This window comes from Mauremys mutica, chromosome 7 (assembly GCF_020497125.1).
Source record: "Mauremys mutica isolate MM-2020 ecotype Southern chromosome 7, ASM2049712v1, whole genome shotgun sequence".
In the NCBI taxonomy this organism is placed as follows: domain Eukaryota; kingdom Metazoa; phylum Chordata; order Testudines; family Geoemydidae; genus Mauremys; species Mauremys mutica.
Genome location: NC_059078.1, coordinates 30,134,534 through 30,156,251, shown reverse-complemented (window position 1 = coordinate 30,156,251; position 21,718 = coordinate 30,134,534). Strand labels below are relative to the sequence as shown.

Genomic DNA, 21,718 nt, shown 5'->3' with positions numbered 1-21,718 from the left:
CTTTCCCCCGCCATGTAGGTTCTTATAGATTGGGATCAAGTCACCTCTTAACCTTCTCTTTCTTCAACTAAACAGATTAAGCTCCATGAGTCTCTTGTTATAAGGCATGTTTCCTTTATGATTCCTCTGGCTGATAACTGTGTTGGGGCCCTTCTAAATCAGCTTATCATCCAGCAAAAATCCAGTTCTTTTAATGCTGTCTCTGCTTACTCTGCAGTCCGGCCCTTGTGTTGAGACCTCGCTTTAAGTGACAGCAACCAGGAGATGCTCTGCAGTTGTGTCCCATTGATCTGAGGCTCCTGAAAGCATTGATTGGCTTGCCGGTGAAATTCTCAGGCACTGCTAACCCTGGAGCTTTGCTGTTCACGTGTGCCAGCATCTTAATTAAAACTGGTTCCCTTTCCTTTTATATTTAATGGGCTAGTGGGAAGGGTTGGGGGATTGTGGGTGGGTGTAACTAATACAGCGATGGGTAACTGGGTTTGCAGAGGGCATGACTGACCATTGCTCTGAGAGGGAGGAGCTACTGACCAGGGGATGAATAGCAACACAAGGTTTTTGTGTTAGAGTTGTGATGGCAGGGGAAATGTTGGGAACTGATCCTGGTTCCATGTACCTGTGGCTGTGATAGGTGCTGGGTCCCTGGGGGGACCCTGAATCAGAGCTGAGAGAACGCTTCACAGAATTTGACACACTCCTGTCTCTGGGCAGCTCCTAGCATGGGACCAGGATGGCACCAGCTGGGGTACAGGGACAGTTACCCAGTTACCAGGAAGATGCAGTCTTGATTACTGGGGAGAGGAGAGAATGGTTACCTAGTTACAGAGGGGATGGTTACCTAGTTACAGGAGGCCACTGTTGTAGTTACTGGGGGGTGGGGGTGGGGATGGTTACCTAGGTGGTGGGAGGGACACAGTTACCTGGTTACCAGGAGGGTATCATGTTGGTCAAAGGGATGCCTGTCCTGCCTAGTTACAGTGTTAGCAGGCAGCCCCCAGTGATGTCAGAGATGATACCCCAAACCTTTCACCAGATACATGGGGGGAATTGCCGGAGCCCCAACCCAGCGGGAGCATGGACCCCAAGGAGTGGAGGGGCTCCTTGGGGTCAGCATTGTCTAGTGAGGAGTCAGGACTCTTATGTTCTCTCTCTGGCTCTGGGCAGGAGCAGCATCTAGTCAAGAGCAGGGGAACATTGTTGGAAATGCTTCTCCCAGTCAGTGTAGAGTGACTGCCCAGCCCCCGCACCTCTTTGTGAACCCTTTCTTCATGCCCTGGTGTTTGCCTCACCCCCAAGGGGCAGAGTTCATGGCCCCTTCCCTGGTGTCTGGGAGTGGTGGGTAGGTGACAGTTCCCAGCACCATGAGGATGGCATTTTTTACCTTGTCAGGAGGGGGAACAGGGTGGGGCCAGGACCTGGGGGGTGCAGAGGCTAAGGTGGGCAGAGCCAAGACATGAGGGCAGGAAGAGCAAGGACCACTGCCCTGTCCTGCACTTGTGGGTGCCACAGGGATCCCCAGGGCATCTCCCCTGTGCCCAGTATGGCCCTGTCCTAGCTGGGGGAATCACTAGTCCTGAGTTCTCTGACCTGACACACACAAGGACCCAGAAGTCCTGATTCCCAGGAGCCATATAGGCAGGAACAAGGAGAGGGGAGTGGGTTCTATAAACGCCATAGTCAGATTCATAGATTCTAGGACTGGAAGGGACCTCGAGAGGTCATCGAGTCCAGTCCCCTGCCCTCATGGCAGGACCAAATACTATCTAGACCATCCCGGATAGACATTTATCTAACCTACTCTTAAATATCTCCAGAGATGGAGATTCCACAACCTCCCTAGGCAGTTTATTCCAGTGTTTAACCACCTTGACAGTTAGGAACTTTTTCCTAATGTCCAACCTAAACCTCCCTTGCTGCAGTTTAAGCCCATTGCTTCTTGTTCTATCCTTAGAGGCTAAGGTGAACAAGTTTTCTCCCTCCTCCTGATGACACTCTTTTAGATACCTGAAAACTGCTATCATGTCCCCTCTCAGTCTTCTCTTTTCCAAACTAAACAAACCCAATTCTTTCAGCCTTCCTTCATAGGTCATGTTCTCTAGACCTTTAATCATTCTTGTTGCTCTTCTCTGGACCCTCTCCAGTTTCTCCACATCTTTCTTGAAATGCGGTGCCCAGAACTGGACACAATACTCCAGTTGAGGCCTAACCAGCGCAGAGTAGAGCGGAAGAATGACTTCTCGTGTCTTGCTCACAACACACCTGTTAATGCATCCCAGAATCAGGTTTGTGTTTTTTGCAACAGCATCACACTGTTGACTCATATTTAGCTTGTGGTCCACTATAACCCCTAGATTCCTTTCTGCCATATTCCTTCCTAGACAGCCTCTTCCCATTCTGTATGTGTGAAACTGATTGTTCCTTCCTAAGTGGAGCACTTTGCATTTGTCTTTGTTAAACTTCATCCTGTTTACCTCAGACCATTTCTCCAATTTGTCCAGATCATTTTGAATTATGACTCTGTCCTCCAAAGCAGTTGCAATCCCTCCCAGTTTGGTATCATCTGCAAACTTAAGAAGCGTACTTTCTTTGCCAATATCTAAGTCGTTGATGAAGATATTGAACAGAGCCGGTGCCAAAAGAGACCCCTGTGGAACCCCACTTGTTATACCTTTCCAGCAGGATTGGGAACCATTAATAACTACTCTCTGAGTACGGTTATCCAGCCAGTTATGCACCCACCTTATAGTAGCCCCATCTAAATTGTATTTGCCTAGTTTATCGATAAGAATATCATGCGAGACCATATCAAATGCCTTACTAAAGTCTAGGTATACCACATCCACCACTTCTCCCTTATCCACTAGACTCGTTATTCTTATCAAAGAAAGCTATCAGATTGGTTTGACACAATTTGTTCTTTACAAATCCATGCTGGCTATTCCCTATCACCTTACCACCTTCCAAGTGTTTGCAGATGATTTCCTTAATTACTTGCTCCATTATCTTCCCTGGCACAGAAGTTAAACTAACTAGTCTGTAGTTTCCTTTTTATTTCCCTTTTTATAGATGGGCACTATATTTGCCCTTTTCCAGTCTTCTGGAATCTCTCCCGTCTCCCATGATTTTCCAAAGATAATAGCTAGAGGCTCAGATACCTCCTCTATTAGCTCCTTGAGTATTCTAGGAAGCATTCAAAAGCTGGGGATAGAACCCAGGAGTCCTAACTCCTAGCCCCCTGCTCTAACCTGCTGCTCACCCCCCATTCCCCTAAGCTCTGGGGACTTTCCAAACCAGTTTAGCAGGTTGTGGAGGAGGCTGAAGGTCAAAGAGAACCTCCCCCTTCCCACTCCCCCATCTGGCTGGGACAGTGCCTGCCTGGGGGTTCCCCTTGCGATGAGCTGACTGTCCCTGCTCAGAGTCAGGGATGCTTCTGCCAATCCAGGAGTCCCATACAGGCACAAAGGGCATGCCAGGACTCCTGGGTTTTATTCCTAGCTCTGCTACTGACCTTGCTTCTCCTTTCTGTGCTTTAGTTTCCCCTTCCACCCTTTGTCTATTTAGACTGGAAGCTTTTCAGGGCTGTGTGTCTGTGCAGTGTCCGGCGTGATGCGGGGGCCCCCATCTGGGTCAGGGTCTATACAGCAGCACACAGTGTGATGGCCCCAGGGGGCTGAGTGGGTGGGGTAGGCAGAGTGGGGTGGGGATTTCCGAGCAGTACAGTCAGTCACTAAGAGTCTGGGAAGGCCCCAGGCAATCTTCCAGTGCCTGGGAAGTCAGGTCACACCTGTGTTTGCAACTAAACCGGCCCCAACCAAGCCCTGGTGGCAGCCCAAGCCTGCCAGCTGGGTTAGCAGGGGTGGCTGCAATACACACGCAGCACTGGCCCTCAGTCCCAACTCACAGCCCCCTGCTACCCCAGCCGAGGCTCCCCTCCAGCACTGCCGGTGTCCCTCAGTCCTGACCCACGGCCCCTGCTACCCCAGCCCTGGCCTCCTCCCCCACTTCCAGCTCTTCCAGCCTCTCAATCCCAACCCAGTGGGCTGGTTGGATCTGCCCTGGGGAATTAATACTAATGACACTTAATGAAGGGCCATTTGTTTGGCCATGTCAGGCAAAGGTGGGTAAATGAGTCCCATGTGACTTGGGGGTGGGAGTGACAGCTGGGCCCTCTTCAGGGGCTCAAAGTGACCTTCAATGACCTTCACCTCCCAAGGCCAGGAGGAGGCAAGTTTGGCTGGGCAGGTACCAGGAACGTGAACTGTGTTGGGTTAGAGCAGGTGGGCTAGGCAGTCAGGATGTTCCCCAGCTCTGCCTCTGACTTGCTGTGTGACCTTGGGGGCATATCTCTTCCCCTACTCTGTGCCTCAGGGAGTGGTCAGGGCTGGTTCCTGAGGATTCAGGGATAAATGTGTGGGCGTTGAGATCATCAGGTGTGTGGGGCAGAGGGAGTCTCAGGATGTGCCCCCCAACAGGACCCCCCCTTCCCTCTAGTACATTCCCCTGAGTGGTTTGACATGGGCGCAGAGTCTCCTTAGGGTCACCCTAGTCTGAGGAAGTGTGATTAGATACTGTCCCGTTTACCGGCTCCCAGGAGTCTCGCCTCCTGCTCATTAAGTGAGACACACAGCCTCAGTGTGGTCTAAGCTACCCCTTATTTATTTCCCCCTTTCCTCCTGCTATATGTCACCCCATGAACCTATTGCCACCTAAAATCATCCCCATGATCCTACAGCTCCGCATTTGCTGCCCACTGAGAGGCCTCAATCATTTCCATACACAGTGGGCCGAATTTTCCCCACAGGATTCCCCAGACCCCCCCTCACCCCAGCACCAAATTAACAGCACTTTATTGCTCCCATCAGATCAGTGACCACGCTATGAAACCCCAGATCAGTCGCCTACCCCAATGACCCTCCAGACCAACCCCTATCCCAATGACCCCGACCAGCTCCCTACCCCCATGATCCCCCAGACCAGCCCCCTTCCCCCAATGACCCTCATGATCCCACAGCCCAGCCCCCAATGATCCCCCTAGACCAGTCCCCACCCCCATTTACCTCCACAATCCCCCAGACTAGCCCACTATCCCCAATGACCCCCCAGACCAGCCCTTTACTCCCATTGACCCCCATGATCCCCCAGACTGTCCCCCTGCCCCAGTGATCCCCCAGACCATCCCCCAATGACCCCCATAATCCCCCAAACTAGCCCACTATCCCCAATGATGCCCCAGACCAGCCCTTTACTCCCATTGACCCCCATGATCCCCCAGACCAGCTCCCAATGACCCCCATTATCCCCCAGACCATCCCCCAATGACCCCCATGATCCCCCAGATCAGCCCCCTGTCCCCATGATCCCCCAAAACCATCCCCCATGATCTCCCAGACCAGACCCCCATGATCCCCCAGACCAGCCCCCTTCCCCCAATGACCCTCATGATCCCACAGCCCAGCCCCCAATGATCCCCTTAGACCAGTCCCCACCCCCATTTACCTCCACGATCCCCCAGACTAGCCCACTATCCCCAATGACCCCCCAGACCAGCCCTTTACTCCCATTGACCCCCATGATCCCCCAGACCATCCCCCTGCCCCAGTGATCCCCCAGACCATCCCCCAATGACCCCCATAATCCCCCAAACTAGCCCACTATCCCCAATGATGCCCCAGACCAGCCCTTTACTCCCAATGACCCCCATGATCCCCCAGACCATCCCCCAATGACCCCCATGATCCCCCCAAACCACCCCCCATGATCCCCCAGACCAGCCCCCTGCCCCAATAAGCCCCCCCTTAATTCTCTGAATGTCCCCAGCCCCTCTGACTCCTCACAGCGCGGCCCCCAGTCCCCAGCCCGCCGGGCGCGGCGAGGTTGGAAGTCAAGGGGCGAGCGCGTGCAGCCAGGCCCCGCCCCGCTACTGCATATTCATGAGGCGCGGCCCCGCCCCTTCCATTTGTCAGCTGGGAGCCCAGGAGGAAGTGCGCCGCGATGTCCTTTTGTGTCCTACACTCGGAGCGCAGCGCAGCGAGCCGGGCTGAGCCCGCGCCCATGGCCCGGCCGGCCCCCCGCGTCCCGGGCCACTGAGCCCCGCCCGGCCCGGACAAGCCACGCCGGGCCCCAAGGTCAGTGCGGGATCGGGGCAGGGGGGGCCCCCGCCGGCCCATGTGACTCCCGCTCCGCAGCGGGGGCTTGGGCGCGCACGGACGGGCGGACACGGAGACAGACGGACGCTGCAGGGACAGACAGTCACGGGGCGGGACTCGAGGGGACACAGTGGGAACAGGCGGACGGACAGACGGAGACACGGACAGACTTGCAGGGGCGCCGGGGACACATGGACAGACGTGGGGACGTGGACGCTCCTGGGACCAGACAGACAGACAGACAGGGGGCTGTCCAGGCGGACACGGACAGACTCCCAGGAGCACAGACATGGAGCCTGACTGACAGACACGCGCACACATGGCCAGCTGGGACAGGGCTGACCACCCAGGCGCACATAGAGACTCACGGGGTGGACCCCTGGGGAAACACAGACACCTGGACAGACATGGAGACTTTCAGGGAGGTGAGCAGCTGTATCCTGGTGCAAGAGCAGGTGTCTGTGTAAGTGACCATGTGTCAGTCACACAATCTCCTGCCAGGACATGGCATCTCATGCCCCCCTGCTGCCTGGGGCCTGATGGGCGCCCTGTCCAACCGGTATGTGTGGAGTAACTGGAGGGGGGAGGGGAATGGCAGGTGTCAAACTGCCCCTGCCCCCCAAGCTCAGTGCTCCATGACCAGTCAAGCCAGAATCCTCCAGGGTCAAAGGTCACAGTTCTGAATTGGCCCAAGGCCTGACCCTGAAGGGGGGATTGTGTGTACAGAAGCAGCAGGGGTGAGCTAGGCTGGGTTTAGAATGGGGAGGCTGGGGAATTCTCCCCCACACCAGGAATCCAGAAACACACACACGGCACCTCCAGCACATGATGTGGACTGGAACCACCCACCCAGATGCTGAGTAATGTCATTTACTGGGACTCGCTTCGACTGGGAGCAGGATGCGGTGTCACCCCTCCCATACACACCAGCATGCCTTCTGGCCTACGTTCCTATGGTCCATTGCACCCCCTGAGGGGCGGTGGGAAGAAAGTTTGACCAACTTTTCTATCTCTGTTCTACAGATGGGAGGGAGGTTACTGCATGTGAGGGGGGAGAATGTAGAGGCAGGGTAAGGATTGGAGTGCAGGGGGAAGGAGGGTGAATGGGTTGGGAGGGTGGGGTGGGGTGAAATGGGGGTACTTGGTCCCCGTCTTCCCTCCAGTGTCTGTCCCAGATGTCTGGGTCCCAGTCCTCATCCCAGTCCGCAGGGGCTGGGAGTGCCTTAGGGCTCCAGGTTAGTCCAGGGGGTTGGGCTGGTATGGGGGGGGTGCAGGGAGAAGGAGAGTGCATGGATAGTGGGGTGCAGAGCGAGGGTGGAGGTTGGGGGACTGCAGAGGGGGAAGAGTGCAGGAGGGTAGAGGACAGTCTTCTGTAAGCACAATGGGGCACGATGGAGGGTCCAGGCCTCATTTCCACTCCGCCTGCTCTTGCATAACTCCCCTGCACCGCGGGACATTAGGAAAGAGACAAGACGGCACAAAGGGGACAAAGGTCGGGGGTGGAGGAACATGGGGACAGACAGAGTAACAGACACGGCTGACACGCCTGAAATGCTCTGGGGGACGGGGATGCCATGCATGGACACGTGGGGAGCACACTCACATGGGGCTAACACACATGGACATGGCCCCTTCCTCCCCTACCCCAGCTGGACTAAAGGTGGCCTCTAGCATTCATTCCTGGCCCAGCCTATGACATCCCAGACACCTGGGTTCCATTCCTGATCCCAATTTCTCCCCCTCCTCATGGGCTGGGAGTGCTGCCAGGTCAGTCCCAGTGTGAGGGAGGAGGGATGTGGGTGCTGGGCTTGCATATGTGTGTTTGCGGGGGGGGGGGGGGGGGGTACAGGCCTGCAGGGCTACGACCCCTCCCTGACCCCACTGGCTCCATCGGAAGAGTGCCCTGCCTGGGTCTGTAGGTGGGGAGCACAGACAGTTCAGCCATGCCTCCCGTCCCCCCAATTCCAGCAGATCCCTGCTCCTCAGAAGCCCCCTGCCCAAAAACTCCTCCAGAGCCTGGCACTGAGTCAAGCAGGGAGGGTGGGAGGTGCCCGGGGGGTGGAGGTGAGCCCTGGAGAGTGGGTGGGGGGTGGGGGGTGTCAGTCCTAGTGAGTGGGGGTGGATGTGTTGGGGAGGGGGAGCTGTCTGGGCTGTGGCCTCCAGACTAATCCCTCTGCCATGACCCTTATCTGCCTCCTGCAGCCTGGGTTGACTTGAGCCCTGGGGAGGGGGTTAATTCCTGTACCGGAGCTGTGGGGAGAGCAGAGCTGAGGCTATTTCTGCTTCTGGATTGTTGGTACCAACTTTTGCCATCCCAGAGACACCCCCCCTTGCGTGCCCACGCACAGCTCCCCTCAAGCAAACACACACACAGCTCCCCGTACCCGCCCCCAGCCAGTGATCAGAGTCTCTCTCTGTGTGACCTTGAGCCTGTCACATGCCCAACCCTGAGATACTGGAGCTGGCACTGGGAGGGGGAGGGAGTGTGCTGAACATCTGGGAAGAGGCCCCTAGGTTTGGGGGGAATCCCAGGCAGGGGTGCCCAGCTCTGAGGGTCACAGCTCTGACATCAGAGCCTGCAGTATGGGACTGAATCTCCCCATGGCAGCTTTCCCAGGGCCCCCAGGGGAGTGACTGGGATGTGGAAAGGGACCTGGGTGCCTGGGATGGCAGTGCAGAGCACTCGACCCTAGGGAGCTCCCACAGAGTCCTGGCAGAGTGTAAAAGGGCAGGGATTGGACAGTCCAGATGGGGGAGATGTGTCTCACTCCCCCTCACGTATCGCCCCCTGCAGGCCACCCCAGCCATGTCGTCTCGGGATCACCGTGCTGAGTTCTTCATCAAGACGGAGCCGGCCTCCCCGGACAGCCTGGCCCAGCGCAGCCCGAGCGGCTCCTCCGATGCCAGTGGTCCTCCCCATGACCCCGAGCCAGGGGCACTGACCCGCCGGCGCCATGACAACAATCCCGATGAAGTCTTGCCCCGGGGCAAGTATGTGCTAAGCTCCCTGCCCAAGCGCCTGTGCCTGGTGTGCGGGGACGTGGCCTCGGGGTATCACTATGGCGTGGCCTCCTGTGAGGCCTGCAAAGCCTTCTTCAAGCGCACTATACAAGGTAACCCCCTGCCTACCCCCAGCCTGGGGGGCCCCTCAATCCTGATCCACAGCCCCTGCTATCCCAGCCCCGGGCCATTCCTCCGCTGATTGCTGCTGCGTGGGTGGGTGGTGGCTCTCTGCCCTTCAGTGCACTTGGAATTGGGTCCCGGTTTCCCAAAGGGGGCCAGTCACACACCCCTGCCCCTGTGTCAGCTTTCCAAATGCTGGGGGATTGGCTCAAGGGAGGGTGACAGCTCCAAGGAGAAGGGAGGGGGTGGCTGCCCCAGGGCTCCCTGCTTATGGCCAGTTGGTGATTTTCCAGGGTGGGGCAGGGAAATTTGATTTAGCTGAAATGGTTTTATTTTTCCCTTGGGAAAATTGAGATGAAATCTCTTGAGTGGAGCGCAATAGACTCCACCAGCCTCAGTTGCTGCAGTGCCTCTTGGGAGCTGTAATTCAGATGCCTTGCACTCCCCATTCTCCTGTAGGCTGTTTCCCAACAGGACTACATCTCCCATGATGCACCGTGGTCTCCCTTGCTGAGCCTCCCCAGTCCCTGCTAGGAGCTGTAGTGCAGGTGTTTCACGGGGTGGTTCTCCTCCCTGGGCTGGGCTACATTTCGCATGATGCACTGCGGTCTTCCCTCTCCTCCTAGCTATGTTGTGGGAGATGTAACCCAGGAGCTTGCAGCATTAAGGGGGAGGCTTGCTTCTGTTTTGTGGGTGGGTGTGTGGCCCTGGCCTCCCACTCCCTTGGGACTACGTCCCCTGTCCCCCCAGTTCCTCCTCCATCTCTCAATGGTTTGGTCCCACCTCACTGAGTGCCCCTACTTCCCCAATCCACCACAGGCCCAGCCCCATCTCCTCTCTCCCCCAGGATTTTCCCCACCACCACTTCAGCTCATCTCCTTCCTCCCTGTTCCCCCACATCTTTGGTCTCAGCCCCTGTCTCCCCCTGAACCTGGGCTCAGCCCCATCTCACCCTGCTCTTCCCCCAGGCAGTATCGAGTACAGCTGCCCGGCCAGTAATGAATGCGAGATCACCAAGCGGCGCCGCAAAGCCTGCCAGGCCTGTCGGTTCACCAAGTGCCTGCGCGTCGGCATGCTCAAGGAAGGTATGGGGAGTAGAGGGACACAGGGTGGGGACTGGGGGGAGAGCACAGTGGTTGGGGGGGATTGGCAGGGGGAATTGGGAGGGAACTTGGGGAGGGGGAAAGAACTGGGGGAATTAGAGAGCTGCTGGCTGCTGGGGGGGCAGTGGATGGTGAGCTGGGGGGGCAGGTGTGGGAGGCAGGATATGGGAAGGTCAGGTAGCCAGGGTAATATCAGGGGGAACCATCAGGAGAACCCAGGGGGGAAAACAGCCCCTCAGTTTCCTCCTGCTGTTACGGGAGCAAATTGGTCCCCTTGGGAATAGGGGAATGGGCAGGATGGATGGGGAAGAGGGAAGGTTTTGGGGGTGCATTCTGACCCCACATCTTCTGCTCTGCCCCCTAGGGGTGCGGCTGGACCGTGTGCGAGGGGGACGCCAGAAATACAAGCGCCGCCCTGAGGTGGATGGGGCCCCATTCCCCAACACATTCACCACCCCCCAGATTGCCACAGCGACCAGCAAGAAACCAGGTGAGTGGGGTGGGGCTGTGAGTCAGGATTAAGAGGCAGAGTGGGGTGCAGGGGGAAGCCCAAGGCTGAGGTAGCAGGGGGCTATGGGTCAGGATTGTGGGGTATGGGCAGATCTGGGAGGGGGGAGGAGCCCAGGTGTGATAGGGTGCTAGAGGGAGATGGGGTGCTGGGGAATCTCCTCTCACATTGCCCCCTCTCTGCAGCCCCCATTAACCCCATGGTGTCCCACCTGCTGGTGGCTGAGCCTGAGAAGCTGTATGCAATGCCTGACCCAGCGCTGCCCGATGGGCCCCTGCGTGCCACCAGCGCCCTGTGTGACCTGGCTGACCGCGAGATCGTTGTCATCATTGGCTGGGCCAAGAACATCCCAGGTGAGGTCCCACCCCCCCTTCAGCATTCTTTATGACCCCCATCTCCAGCCCAGCATCCCCATGTGCTGCCCCTCCCCCAGCACTCCCCTGCTAATCCTGTCTCCCTCACCCCCCCGCAGGTTCCTGCAAAAGGGTGCCTAGCCCTGCTCCCCTGCCCCCAGGGTTTCCATCCCCAACCTCCATCTCTGCTTCCTAATCCCTGTTCTCGTCCCAGCCCCCTAACTCCTGTCTCCCTCTTCCTCCCAGCCCTGCCCCCCTGCAGGGTTCCCAGCCTGCACTGCCCCCTAACTCCCATCTCTCCCCTGCAGGGTTCCCGGCACTGTCGCTGGCTGATCAGATGAGTGTGCTGCAGAGCGCCTGGCTGGAGGTGCTGGTGCTGGGTGTGGCCTGGCGTTCGCTCCCCTGTGAGGACGAGGTGGTCTTTGCAGAGGACTTTGCGCTGGACGAGGAAGGGGCGCGTGCGGCAGGGCTCTGGGAGCTGAGTGCCGCCCTCCTGCAGCTGGTGCGCAAGTACCGCGCCCTGCGGCTGGAGCGCGAGGAATATGTGCTGCTCAAGGCCTTGGCACTCGCCAACTCAGGTGGGTCCTGCCCTATGGGGGCTTGGGGTGGGGGCAGTTGTCTGCACCTGGCTTACATTCCCTTACATACCCGGATCGGCGGGTAGCAATCGATTTCTCGGAGTTCGATATATCGCGTCTCATCTAGACGCGATATATCGAACCCCAAACGCGCTCCCGTCGACTCCGGAACTCCACCGGAGCGAGTGGTGGTAGCGGAGTCGACGGGGGAGCTGCGGACGTCGATCCCGCGCCGTGTGGACGGGTAAGTAATTCGAGCTAAGGTACTTCGACTTCAGCTACGCTATTCACGTAGCTGAAGTTGCGTACCTTAGATCGACACCCTCCCTCCCCCCAGTGTAGACCAGACCCCAGGCTCTGCCTTCCACAGCTCCCTCCTTGACTCCCACCCCAGACTTCATTCAAGGACGTGGTGGCCATGTTTCCCTGCCCCTCCAACTTGGTGCACAGCAGTGACATGGCAGCCCCCACCCCGCCCTAACCCTGTATGATTTCCCCCCTCCTCCCCACCCAAGTGCACATCAACAACATTGGCCATGCCCCTGCCATGAGTCTCCCCAGACGTGGTGCACATCAGCAACACTGGCCATGCCCCTGACTCTAACCCCCATGGTCTCCCCCCAGACTCGGTGCACATCGAGGACATGGCAGCGGTGCAGCGGCTGCGGGACGTGCTGCATGAGGCCCTGCTGGAGTACGAGGGCAGCCGACGGCTGGAGGAGCCACGCCGGGCGGGGAAGCTGCTACTAACGCTACCCCTGCTGCGCCAGACGGCTGCCCGTGCCCTGCACCACTTCTACGGCATCAAGCTGGGAGGGAAGGTGCCCATGCACAAGCTCTTTCTCGAGATGCTGGAAGCCATGATGGACTGAGACACGCCCCCGCCTCCTCCTCCCCGCCATGTGGGGAAGACAGAGGCATGGACCGGGGTGAGGGGCCTGGGGACAGACACAGACCTGGGGCAGGGAGACAGACATGTAGATGCGGGAGAAGGGCAGGGTGGAATGGGGACAGACACGCTGGAGAGACACAAACAGGAGGAGTAGGGATGGGCGAGGGTGGGGACAGACACATGGACACTGGGGCAACAGGTGCTGGGGGGACAGACACAGACGCTCTGGCTGGGGGACGGGGGGGAATGCATGGGGACAGTAAGGCAGATAGTGGAAGGGGAGGATTGGACTGATGTGGCTGGGAGGAACTGCAGCGTGGCCACAGGGCTGGGGGATGGGCATGCTGGAGACGGACCGGGGGACACTGGTGGGAGGGGACAGACTGACATGGGGACCCAGCCCCCCAGATGCACTGGAAGCCATATTCTAACTTATTAGCTGGGGGGGAGGGATTTAGTGGCAGGGGGAGAAGCACCAGGACCCCCCCCTGGAAGCCATAATGGACCTGACCAGCACAAAGCTGGACTGCAGGGGGGAGCATGTTAATCCCACATGCACAGACCTAGCCTGGGGGGGTCCCTGCTTGTCCCTGGCTCAGAGCAGGGGAAACCCCAGCTGAGGGGTGCTTGCCCAGCAGCCAATGTATGCTGGAGCTGTAGGTAGCTTGGCACTGGAGGGGTCAGTTAGGTCAGGAGGGCAGTAGCAGGGGCAGCTGATTCTCTCTGAAGGGGGGGCTCTCCTAGGGACACCACCCATGGCAGGTGTCCCCCTCCTCACTTGAGTCTCTGAACTTTCTGCTAGGGGGAGAATAATCCCCCATCCCAAAGTGGGACCCCCTGAGGCCTCCCAGCCCCTGCCCCTGAGTGGGGGGTGAGGGTTTTACAATATCCCTTCAAGCAATAAATGAACAAACTATGTATGCACTTGGCTGGGGGAGGGGAACCCCATGAGGGGCCCTTGGCTCAGGGCTGGGAGATCCCTGTAGTGGGGGGTCCCCTGTAATTCAGAGGAGGGGAGTGTGTGGGAGTCTCTTAGATTGGAGGAGGGGTATATTCTTTTGTCCTGGGAAGGGAATTGAGATTTGGGGGGTGGTAAGCCCACACTTTGCCTTGAAATATGGGGGAGGGTGCTGAGCCAAGGACTTCCAGTGGGGTTTTCCAGGGAAAATCCAGTGGGGTGACATAAGTGGGGTGAGGAGAACTTAGCAGCAGGGGCTGAGAACCTCCACTAAGTGCTGGTCTCTCTCCCCCATTCCCCCAAGCCCCAGGAGGGTGGAGAGTCTGGAGGGGGTGGGGGGTCTGACTGGGGGAGCCCCTGCTGTAGTTGGGTCCTTGTGGGGGGGCTGAGACAGAAGGCTGGAATTGTGGGAGCAGGAGCACAGAACTGTGATGGGGTAGCTGCACAGATAGGAAGAGGGGTTGCAAAGGTTTGGCCATACTGGGGGGGTCCCTTGGGATGGGAACAGAGGCCAGTATCCCCTCCACCCACCTCAAATTTCCCCTTGCCCTTCTGCCCCCCATAGCAATAAGCCCCCCCTTCCCCTTGGGGTGGGGGGTGAAGATGCTGAGAAACATGTACATAGCAATATATCAGACTGTATATTTGTTGCAGGATAATACGTGACCCCTTCATCTCTGCTCCCCTCAGAGGGGTGCACCCTCAGTCCCCCCATTTCTATAATGAGTGGGGTGACGTGGAGGGGGTTTGTATTAAATTATGTATGTGTATATATTATAAATACCTCTATTTTGTGTATAGGTGCTATACACACACATACATAGAGCTATATTCCAGAGCCAGATTAAACCATGGAGATCTCAGCCTGTGTCCAGAGTCTTCCTTCCTAGCAGTTAAGAAGGAACAAGAGCATTGTCTTGTTCTGTGTTTGTGCAGCACTGGGCCCAGTGGCAGCCTTGATCTTGCCTGGGGGTCTGAGCAGTGCCTGGCCCAATGCTTCAGGACTAGGTCTCCTAGGTACTACTGCAATCTAAATAACTGCACATGAGGAAAGTGAATACGGTGCAAGGTGCGGCAGGCCAATGTTCGGCTAGACCAAGGGCTAACTGGGGATGGGGACTGGACTAGAACAGAAGGGCACCAGCACAAGTGTGGTTGTGGGTAGCCCAGGGGTAGGATAGCAGCGTGCTGCAGGTTGTGATTGAGGGGCACAAGCAGGGGAGGGGAGACAGGTAATGGATGACATGCCCCATGTCAGGCTCCACCCCACAGTTTTATTTATACACAAACCAAATGAACACAGAATGTCTTCTACTCCCTGTGGAACCCCTCCTCCCCCTGCCTCACCCTCCCAGCCCAGGGACTCCCTCCCCCAGCCCAATCTTCCCATCTTGGCCACCCTGGCCCTTCACGTCTCCTCCTCACTCAGCAGCATGTTGGGGATGCCCTTGGTGATGGGGAACTCCCGGCCAGAATCAGGGCACTTCAGGATCCCCTCCATCACCTCCACCTATGCAGGGGAGAAGAAACACAGGTCAGCTGCAGCCTAAAGACAAAGGAATGGGCTGTGCCCCGGCCCTGCCCCGTGCTGTCAGGGAGGGGTGGAACTTCCCCAGAGCACCAGCCCTCCCTTCTTGATTTTATTATTTTGCTGCAGTCACAACCCCCACATTATGATTCTTAGCAGCTGGGGAGGGGGCAGGATGAGCCACAGAAGCAAAAGGATGCTGGGAGCCCAGTGCTAGGGCATCTGCTGGACTCTCAGCCCCCCAAGAGTGGATTCCAACAGGCAGCTACAGCAGGGGGAGAATCCCCCAATGTCTACATTTGGAACAGGGGCAGCAACAGCAAGAGGTCCCCCACCCTGGGGGATCCCCAGTGCCTCTGTGGGCTGATAAGTCCCTGGTGTCTCAGCCAAGCCAGGAAAGGACCTGTGTTTGTAACATGAGCCCTTGTCATACAACCTCAGCCATGGGTTTGTGATGCCTGGGAGATAGTGCCCAGCAGGGCCGGCTCCAGACCCCAGCGTGCCAAGCGCGCGCTTGGGGCGGCATTTTGCTGGCAGGGCGGCAGGCGGCACCGGCGGACCTTCCGCAGTCATGCCTGCGGGAGGTCCACTGGAGCCGCCAGACCAGCGGACCTCCTGCAGGCATGACTGCGGAAGGTCCGCCGATGCCGCCAGCCGCCCTCCCAGCGCACCCTCCGCAGGTGCGTCTGCAAGAGGTCCCCCACAGCAGCGGGACTGGCAGCGCGCCCCCTGCGGCATGCCACCCTGCTTGAGGCGGCCAAATTTCTTAGAGACGCCCCTGGTGCCCAGTACCAGCCAGGGAGCTGGTGAGGGGTTGTGGACATGGATTGGGGGTTGGGGGGTTCTCACCTCTAGCAGCACATGATGCACCTTCCTCAGGAAGTCCTCGTTGTTCTCATACTCAGGGGGCAGCTCATGGGGCAGGTCCGACAGATGGCCCAGCTGTAGGGAGAGAGAGATGAATGTCACAATGCTGACCCCAGAAGAGAGACTTTGGTCTGATTGACCAAACGCTCCCCAAAGCCACTTCCCTCTCCAATCCCCGCGCCAAGGCTGCTGTGCCAATCCATGCTGCCCATCTCCTGCCATGACAGCACTCTGGGCAGGAGGCTGGCCCCGTGTCTAGCGTCCCCAGCACCTAGGGTGAGCCCCTCCCCCTGCCAAACTCCACCCACCCACGCCCGGGACGGAGCCAGCCCCCGCATCCCATACTCACGCTCTCCGCAGCCTCCACCAGGGCCCCCCACTCCACCTTGGGGATCATCCGCGCCACGAACTCCTGGTTGAAATCCACGTTATTCACTTTCACCTCGGTGGCCTGCGGGGAGGGAGAGGGTCAGTCCGGCTAGGCACGGTGGGGGCGGGAGGCATCACCCCCAGGGGCAGAGATACGTGGCCCTCTGGTTCCGGGGGGGGATCCCTGTTACCTGAATACGGAGGGGGAACCCCCCCCCGGGCCGCACCCCCCGCACGTGCGAGGTCAGCATGTTGTGCGTCAGCAGCTTCATCCTCGCGCCGCTCCCGGTGTCGCGGCACACGTGGGGAAGCGGCGAGAAGCCAATGCTCGGCTACTTCCGGTTCAATCGCACCCCTCCAAACACTACTTCCGGATGGAACGTGCCTATTCAAAAGGTTCCGGCGGCTGAAAGGGAAACACGGACCCGAACCTGAGGGTTCCGGGGAGATCCGGAGACACGGTGCCGGTTCCCGGGCTCCCGGCTGCTCCCCTAGTGCCCCCGCCCCGATGGGGAGGAGAGAAGAATTAGACGCGAAACTAAGGGGTTAAAAATGCAAATAGTGTTCAAATCGCATGCAGATTATGTTTAAATTAAGAAATTAATATGTGCAAAAAGCAGGAGAAAAACACTCAGATTAATCACAAATTATATGTTAATTGTATGCAAATTTAGCGTGCAAACCACTTGTAATGTCGCCCTCCCAGTCAAAAGCAATTTGCATGTAAACAATATGTAAACCGGTCATGCAAATGAACCACCAATGATATGCAAACGTAATGCAAACAGACCTGTGGGTTGCGGCGCATGGGCATTCCCGTCTACCCCAAGGTTGGTAGGTCCCCCCAGGCCTTTTCCATGGCAACTGTCATTCGGGCGGTCTCCATGGTGACCGCGTGGCGGGGTGTGGCGGGGCTGGTGCTCCGGCGGGGGCGGGGGCTGTTTTGGGCGTCCCCCCTCCCCTGCTCCAAGCCTAGAGGAACCAGGAGTTTCGGTGTCCGAGCAGCTGCCATGGCGCCCGTCAAGGTGAGACCGGGCGGGGCGGTGAGCGGGACACGCCGGGGGCCTCAACCATCCAACCTGCCCCGCCCCTAGCTGGGACCCCCCGCAACTCAGCCCCAGCGAGACCCGGGGCTGGGAGCTGGAGAGGCCGATCCCAGGGAGCCCCCTTAAATCAGCCCCCAGGTGGGCCCCGGGGCAGAGAACGGGCCCCTGCATGGAGCCTCCTGGACAAGCCCCGCTCCAAAATCAGGGCCCCCCCCCCGGCAGCTCCCCTCGCCAACTGGGACCTAGGGCTAGAGAAGAGCCCTCCCCCACCCTCTAGTTTAGCCCGATGCCTCCCCCCAACCGGGACCCTTGAAACCTGAGACCATGTCCCCAGTCCCTGAAGCTTGGAGGGTCACTACACCCTCGCAGGGCCCCCCAGAGCTCTTGCCTCACAAGGAAAGGAGCAAACCCAGAAGGGGGATGGAGTTGGAACAAGGGTGGCACTGAGTTCCCAACTCCCTCCAAATCTAGGGGGGGCAGGGAGAGGTTGAGAGTAGAAAGGGCTGATTTGGGGGTGAGTTTAAGGCAAGCTGGGGAAGGGTTAGCAGGGGTGGGGTTGAGAGTTGGGGGAGGTGTTAGAATTAGGGTGTAGGTTATGGGGTGAGATGGGAGGCAAGAGATGGGGGTTGTGGGGAGGGAGCTGGATTGTGGGGAAGGGGAAATGGGGTCGAGGCAGGGGGAAGGTGTGGGTGTGAGCTGGGGATGCTGGGTTAGTAGTAAGGGGTTAGTGGGAGGCGGGGGAAGATGGGGGTTGGTTGGGGTTGTGGGAGCTGGGCTGTAGGGGGAGGAGGAGCAGGCTGGGGAGGGAGGCTGGCTGGTTGGTTGGTTGGGAAGGAGGGTACATGGCAACCCAGAAGGTTTGTGTTGTGGGCGTGGGGGGCAGGGAACTGGGGGAGGTGTCCAACTCGTGAGCTGGAGTAGTCACTTTGGAAACTCCCAAGGCAGGGGTGCTGAGTCACTGAGTGTCTCCCCATGGGTTGTCGTGACAATGCCCCCCCCAGACACAATTGAGGGGTGCACACAGGGATCCCCTGCTCACCTCAGGCTTTACACAGCCGAGTGGGATTCTAAGACAGGAAGCTGGCTGGGTGACAGGGAAGGGAGACCTCCCTCCCCCCCCCCTTAGTCAGCTACTTGAGGCCCCCATCTGCATCTGTTCTGGTCATGCCCTGTTGGTGCTAGGGCAGGGGGTGGGGGGGTTGTAGCTGGGGCAAGAGGAACCAGATCCCAGTTGGAATTCCAGAGTGGGAGTAGCTCCTCCCCCTGCACTGGGGGATGCGGCAGAGGCCCTGTGGGGGTCTGGCATAGGCTTGCCCTGGGAAAGGGGACTTGGCTAGGCCTCCCCCCAGCTCTCACCCCCTGTACCCCCAGGTTGGAGACAAGCTGCCCAGTGTGGAGGTGTACGAGGGGGACCCCGGCGCCAAGGTGGATGTGGCCGCACTCTTCAAGGGCAAGAAGGGGATTCTCTTTGGGGTGCCTGGTGCCTTCACCCCTGGCTGCTCCAAGGTGAGGCATGGAGACCCCCCCCCGCAGTGCCCCCTTCCTCTCCCCCCAATACCCTACCCATTTTAGAACACACACACCAACTCCAGAGCATCTCCTCCCCCACCATTTGCAACTGCCTACCTTCGAGCACCCCATCATTCTAGAATGGCCCCTCACACCCCCTGCTCCCTGGAACCCCCTTCCCAGAGTTCCCTCATCCCCCTCCTCGGAGTATCCTCCACCCCACCGGCTCCCCAGAACTCATCCACCAGAGCATCCCTCCCGCCATCCCATCCCTGGGGCCAAGGGAGCCGCAAGGTGGACTACAAAAGGACACATTTGTGAGCTCAGTGTGTCCTTACATGCCAGGGGCTGCCCAACTCCCTGCCTGGATGCCTGGGCTGGTGTCTGATGCTGCCCCCCAACCCTGCATGCTGAGGAACTAATGCTCTTCCTGCCCCCCTCAGACCCACTTGCCGGGCTACGTGGAACAGGCTGGGGCCCTGAAGGCCAAGGGAGTGGAGCTGATCGCCTGCCTGGCCGTGAACGATGTCTTCGTCATGAGCGAGTGGGGCAAGGCCCACGGGGCCCAGGGCAAGGTGAGCAAGGGAGAGAGGGGGGCAAGGCACAAGGAGCCCAGGGCAAGGGGAGTGAAGGGAGGGCAAGGCAGGGGGAATGTGTGTGCGGGGAGGGTTGAGCTATAGCACCCAGGGTGAGGGGGCCACTCAGCCCAGACCAGGAGGGGCATAGAGGGCAGGTGGCACCAGCCAAGGGGAATGTGGAGAGTCCCAAGGACCATAGCAAGGGGAATACAGAGGGTGAGACTCGGGGACCCAGGGCAGGGGGAGTGAGCAGGGGTTGAGGCCCAGGGCAGTGTCCTTATAGGAGGTGTATGGTGCTGAGTCTCAGGGAAAGGGGAGGAGTCTTTTCTCTCTCCCACTCAGCACTATCCTAACCCCAGTGCTTCAGGAGCCCTGCCCCCATCGCTGCAGGCAGTTTGTGACTTCCAGGCAGCAGTGAGCACTTCCCTTCTCAGTAGGAGCTGTTGGTTATGCAAGAGGGCATCTATAGGTTGTGTAACCTCAGGAGTGGGTGTGGCTCTTGCCACTCCTATCCTCCCCTCGACCTCACAGGCACCTCGTCACTGGCTCCCTAACTCTTTTCCCCCTCCCCGCCCCCAGGTGCGGATGCTGGCTGACCCCACCGGAGCCTTCGGAAAGGTAATGCCCCACCCACCCAGCCCATGCCCTCAGGAGCCAGCTGGGGGTATCCTCCTCCTGGATCAGGATCAGTCCCAGTCTCCCTACCCACCTGTCTGTGTACCAGTCCCTGGCCCTTCCCCTCCTAACCAGCTTGACAGCGCAGATTCAGGGCCCCCACCCCCTGGCCAGACTTCTTTCCCACCCCATCATGTGCCTGTCTTCTGCTCCTCCCTTACCTGCTGTGTCAGATCCAGCCCCCCCTGCCCCCAGGGATGTTCTTGCTCTGGGACTGTGGGGAAGGGGCAGTGGAACCCCCATCCCCTATTAGAGGTATCCAGGATTCTGTTCCTCCCGTGCCACCTCCCTGACACTGACAACAGAGACTGGGTTGGGGTCAAAGGGCATCTGAGGACCAAGCAGCTCCAGAAGCGAAGGCCCATTTGCAGGGTGCAGTTCCTGGGATGCGTCCTCTGCCTGGAGGGCGCCGGGGGGGCTGTCTGACCCCCCCCCTTGATTTTCCTTTCTCCCCTAGGCTACGGAACTGCTGCTGGACAAGGAGACCCTGCGTGACCTCTTTGGGACCAACCGCTGCAAAAGGTATAGCTGTGGGCTCCTTACCCCCCAGCAGCCTCTGAGGATACCCCCCTGGGGAGAGCTGGGGTTCTTTGTCTGTACCGGCGAGGGATGGGCATGGGGATGAGTGTTAGGAGCTCAGAGGGGAGAGGATGCACCCCTGCAGCTGCAACTATGGGCCTCTGGGGTATCCCCTTTGCCTGGGGGTGAGAGGCTGGATGTGGTGAGGAGGGGAAGTCCTCCGTTCCATCTCCATGGGAAAACCTGGGAGAGGCAAAGCCCTCCTGGCTATATCCCCACATTAATACCCCCAACCCTTCCTTCTCCATGATGGGGGTAGGGGGCGCTAGGAGATGTGGGAGGGACCCCTGGCTGTGTCCCCACACTGAACCCCCAATCTCCTCCCGGGGTTCTCCGTGGTGGTGGACGATAGGGTGGGAGGTGGGGAGAGGGAATCCCTGGAGGGCTGGGGAGGGGATGGGAGGAGAGGGGGAGCCCCGATTGTGTTCTCACCCTGACCCCTCCCAGGTTTTCTGTGGTGGAGGATGGCACGGTGGAGAGGGGGCCCTGGCACTGACACCCCCCATCTCTCTCAGGTTCTCCATGGTGCTGGAGAATGGTGTGGTGAAGGCTCTCAACGTGGAGGAGGATGGAACAGGGCTGACCTGCAGCCTGGCCAACAACATCCTCTCTCAGCTCTGAGCACCAGGACACCAGGGTCCCTCCTGCTGCTGCCCCCTCCCCACCCCCCCAGCCCTAGCACCAGGAGCGGGGCAGCACACCATCCTTTCCATGCATGATATGATGGTCTCCCCCTGGGATGCTGCTGCTGCTCCTGCTGTCATGGGCTTGGCCTCTAGGGGGCACTCATGCTCTGATGGTTGTGTACTGCCCCACCATGCTGTGTATCAACGGGAATAAACGGCTCTTGCCAGCCCTGCCTCTGTCTTTCTGCTGGGGGGGGAGGGGGGACAGCCATAGACAAGG

General features: G+C 58.8%; 3 protein-coding genes across 4 annotated transcripts; 2 read left to right on the top strand and 1 right to left on the bottom strand.

Moving 5' to 3' along the window:
* Positions 1–5,957: 5,957 nt before the first annotated feature.
* Positions 5,958–14,524, top strand: ESRRA (estrogen related receptor alpha). Of its 2 annotated transcripts, none has more exons than XM_045022740.1 (7): positions 5,958–6,125; positions 8,941–9,259; positions 10,238–10,354; positions 10,737–10,862; positions 11,066–11,233; positions 11,542–11,811; positions 12,436–14,524. In XM_045022740.1, exons 2-7 carry the CDS (start codon positions 8,953–8,955, stop codon positions 12,681–12,683), a joined length of 1,236 nt encoding a protein of 411 aa, XP_044878675.1. In that variant the 5' UTR covers positions 5,958–6,125; positions 8,941–8,952; the 3' UTR covers positions 12,684–14,524. The 2 variants fall into 2 exon arrangements, with proteins under 2 accessions (XP_044878675.1, XP_044878676.1); XM_045022741.1 differs by lacking the exon at positions 5,958–6,125 and adding an exon at positions 6,228–6,571.
* Positions 14,525–14,915: 391 nt separating this feature from the next.
* Positions 14,916–17,085, bottom strand: TRMT112 (tRNA methyltransferase activator subunit 11-2). The gene is made up of 4 exons (XM_045022744.1): positions 16,617–17,085; positions 16,406–16,507; positions 16,039–16,131; positions 14,916–15,171 (listed from the first exon to the last, which is right to left on the bottom strand). Exons 1-4 carry the CDS (start codon positions 16,695–16,697, stop codon positions 15,070–15,072), a joined length of 378 nt encoding a protein of 125 aa, XP_044878679.1. The 5' UTR covers positions 16,698–17,085; the 3' UTR covers positions 14,916–15,069.
* Positions 17,086–17,216: 131 nt separating this feature from the next.
* Positions 17,217–21,665, top strand: PRDX5 (peroxiredoxin 5). Its single transcript, XM_045022743.1, has 6 exons — positions 17,217–17,450; positions 18,843–18,977; positions 19,424–19,555; positions 20,138–20,176; positions 20,691–20,755; positions 21,328–21,665. Exons 1-6 carry the CDS (start codon positions 17,232–17,234, stop codon positions 21,431–21,433), a joined length of 696 nt encoding a protein of 231 aa, XP_044878678.1. The 5' UTR covers positions 17,217–17,231; the 3' UTR covers positions 21,434–21,665.
* The last annotated feature ends 53 nt before the right edge of the window (positions 21,666–21,718 follow it).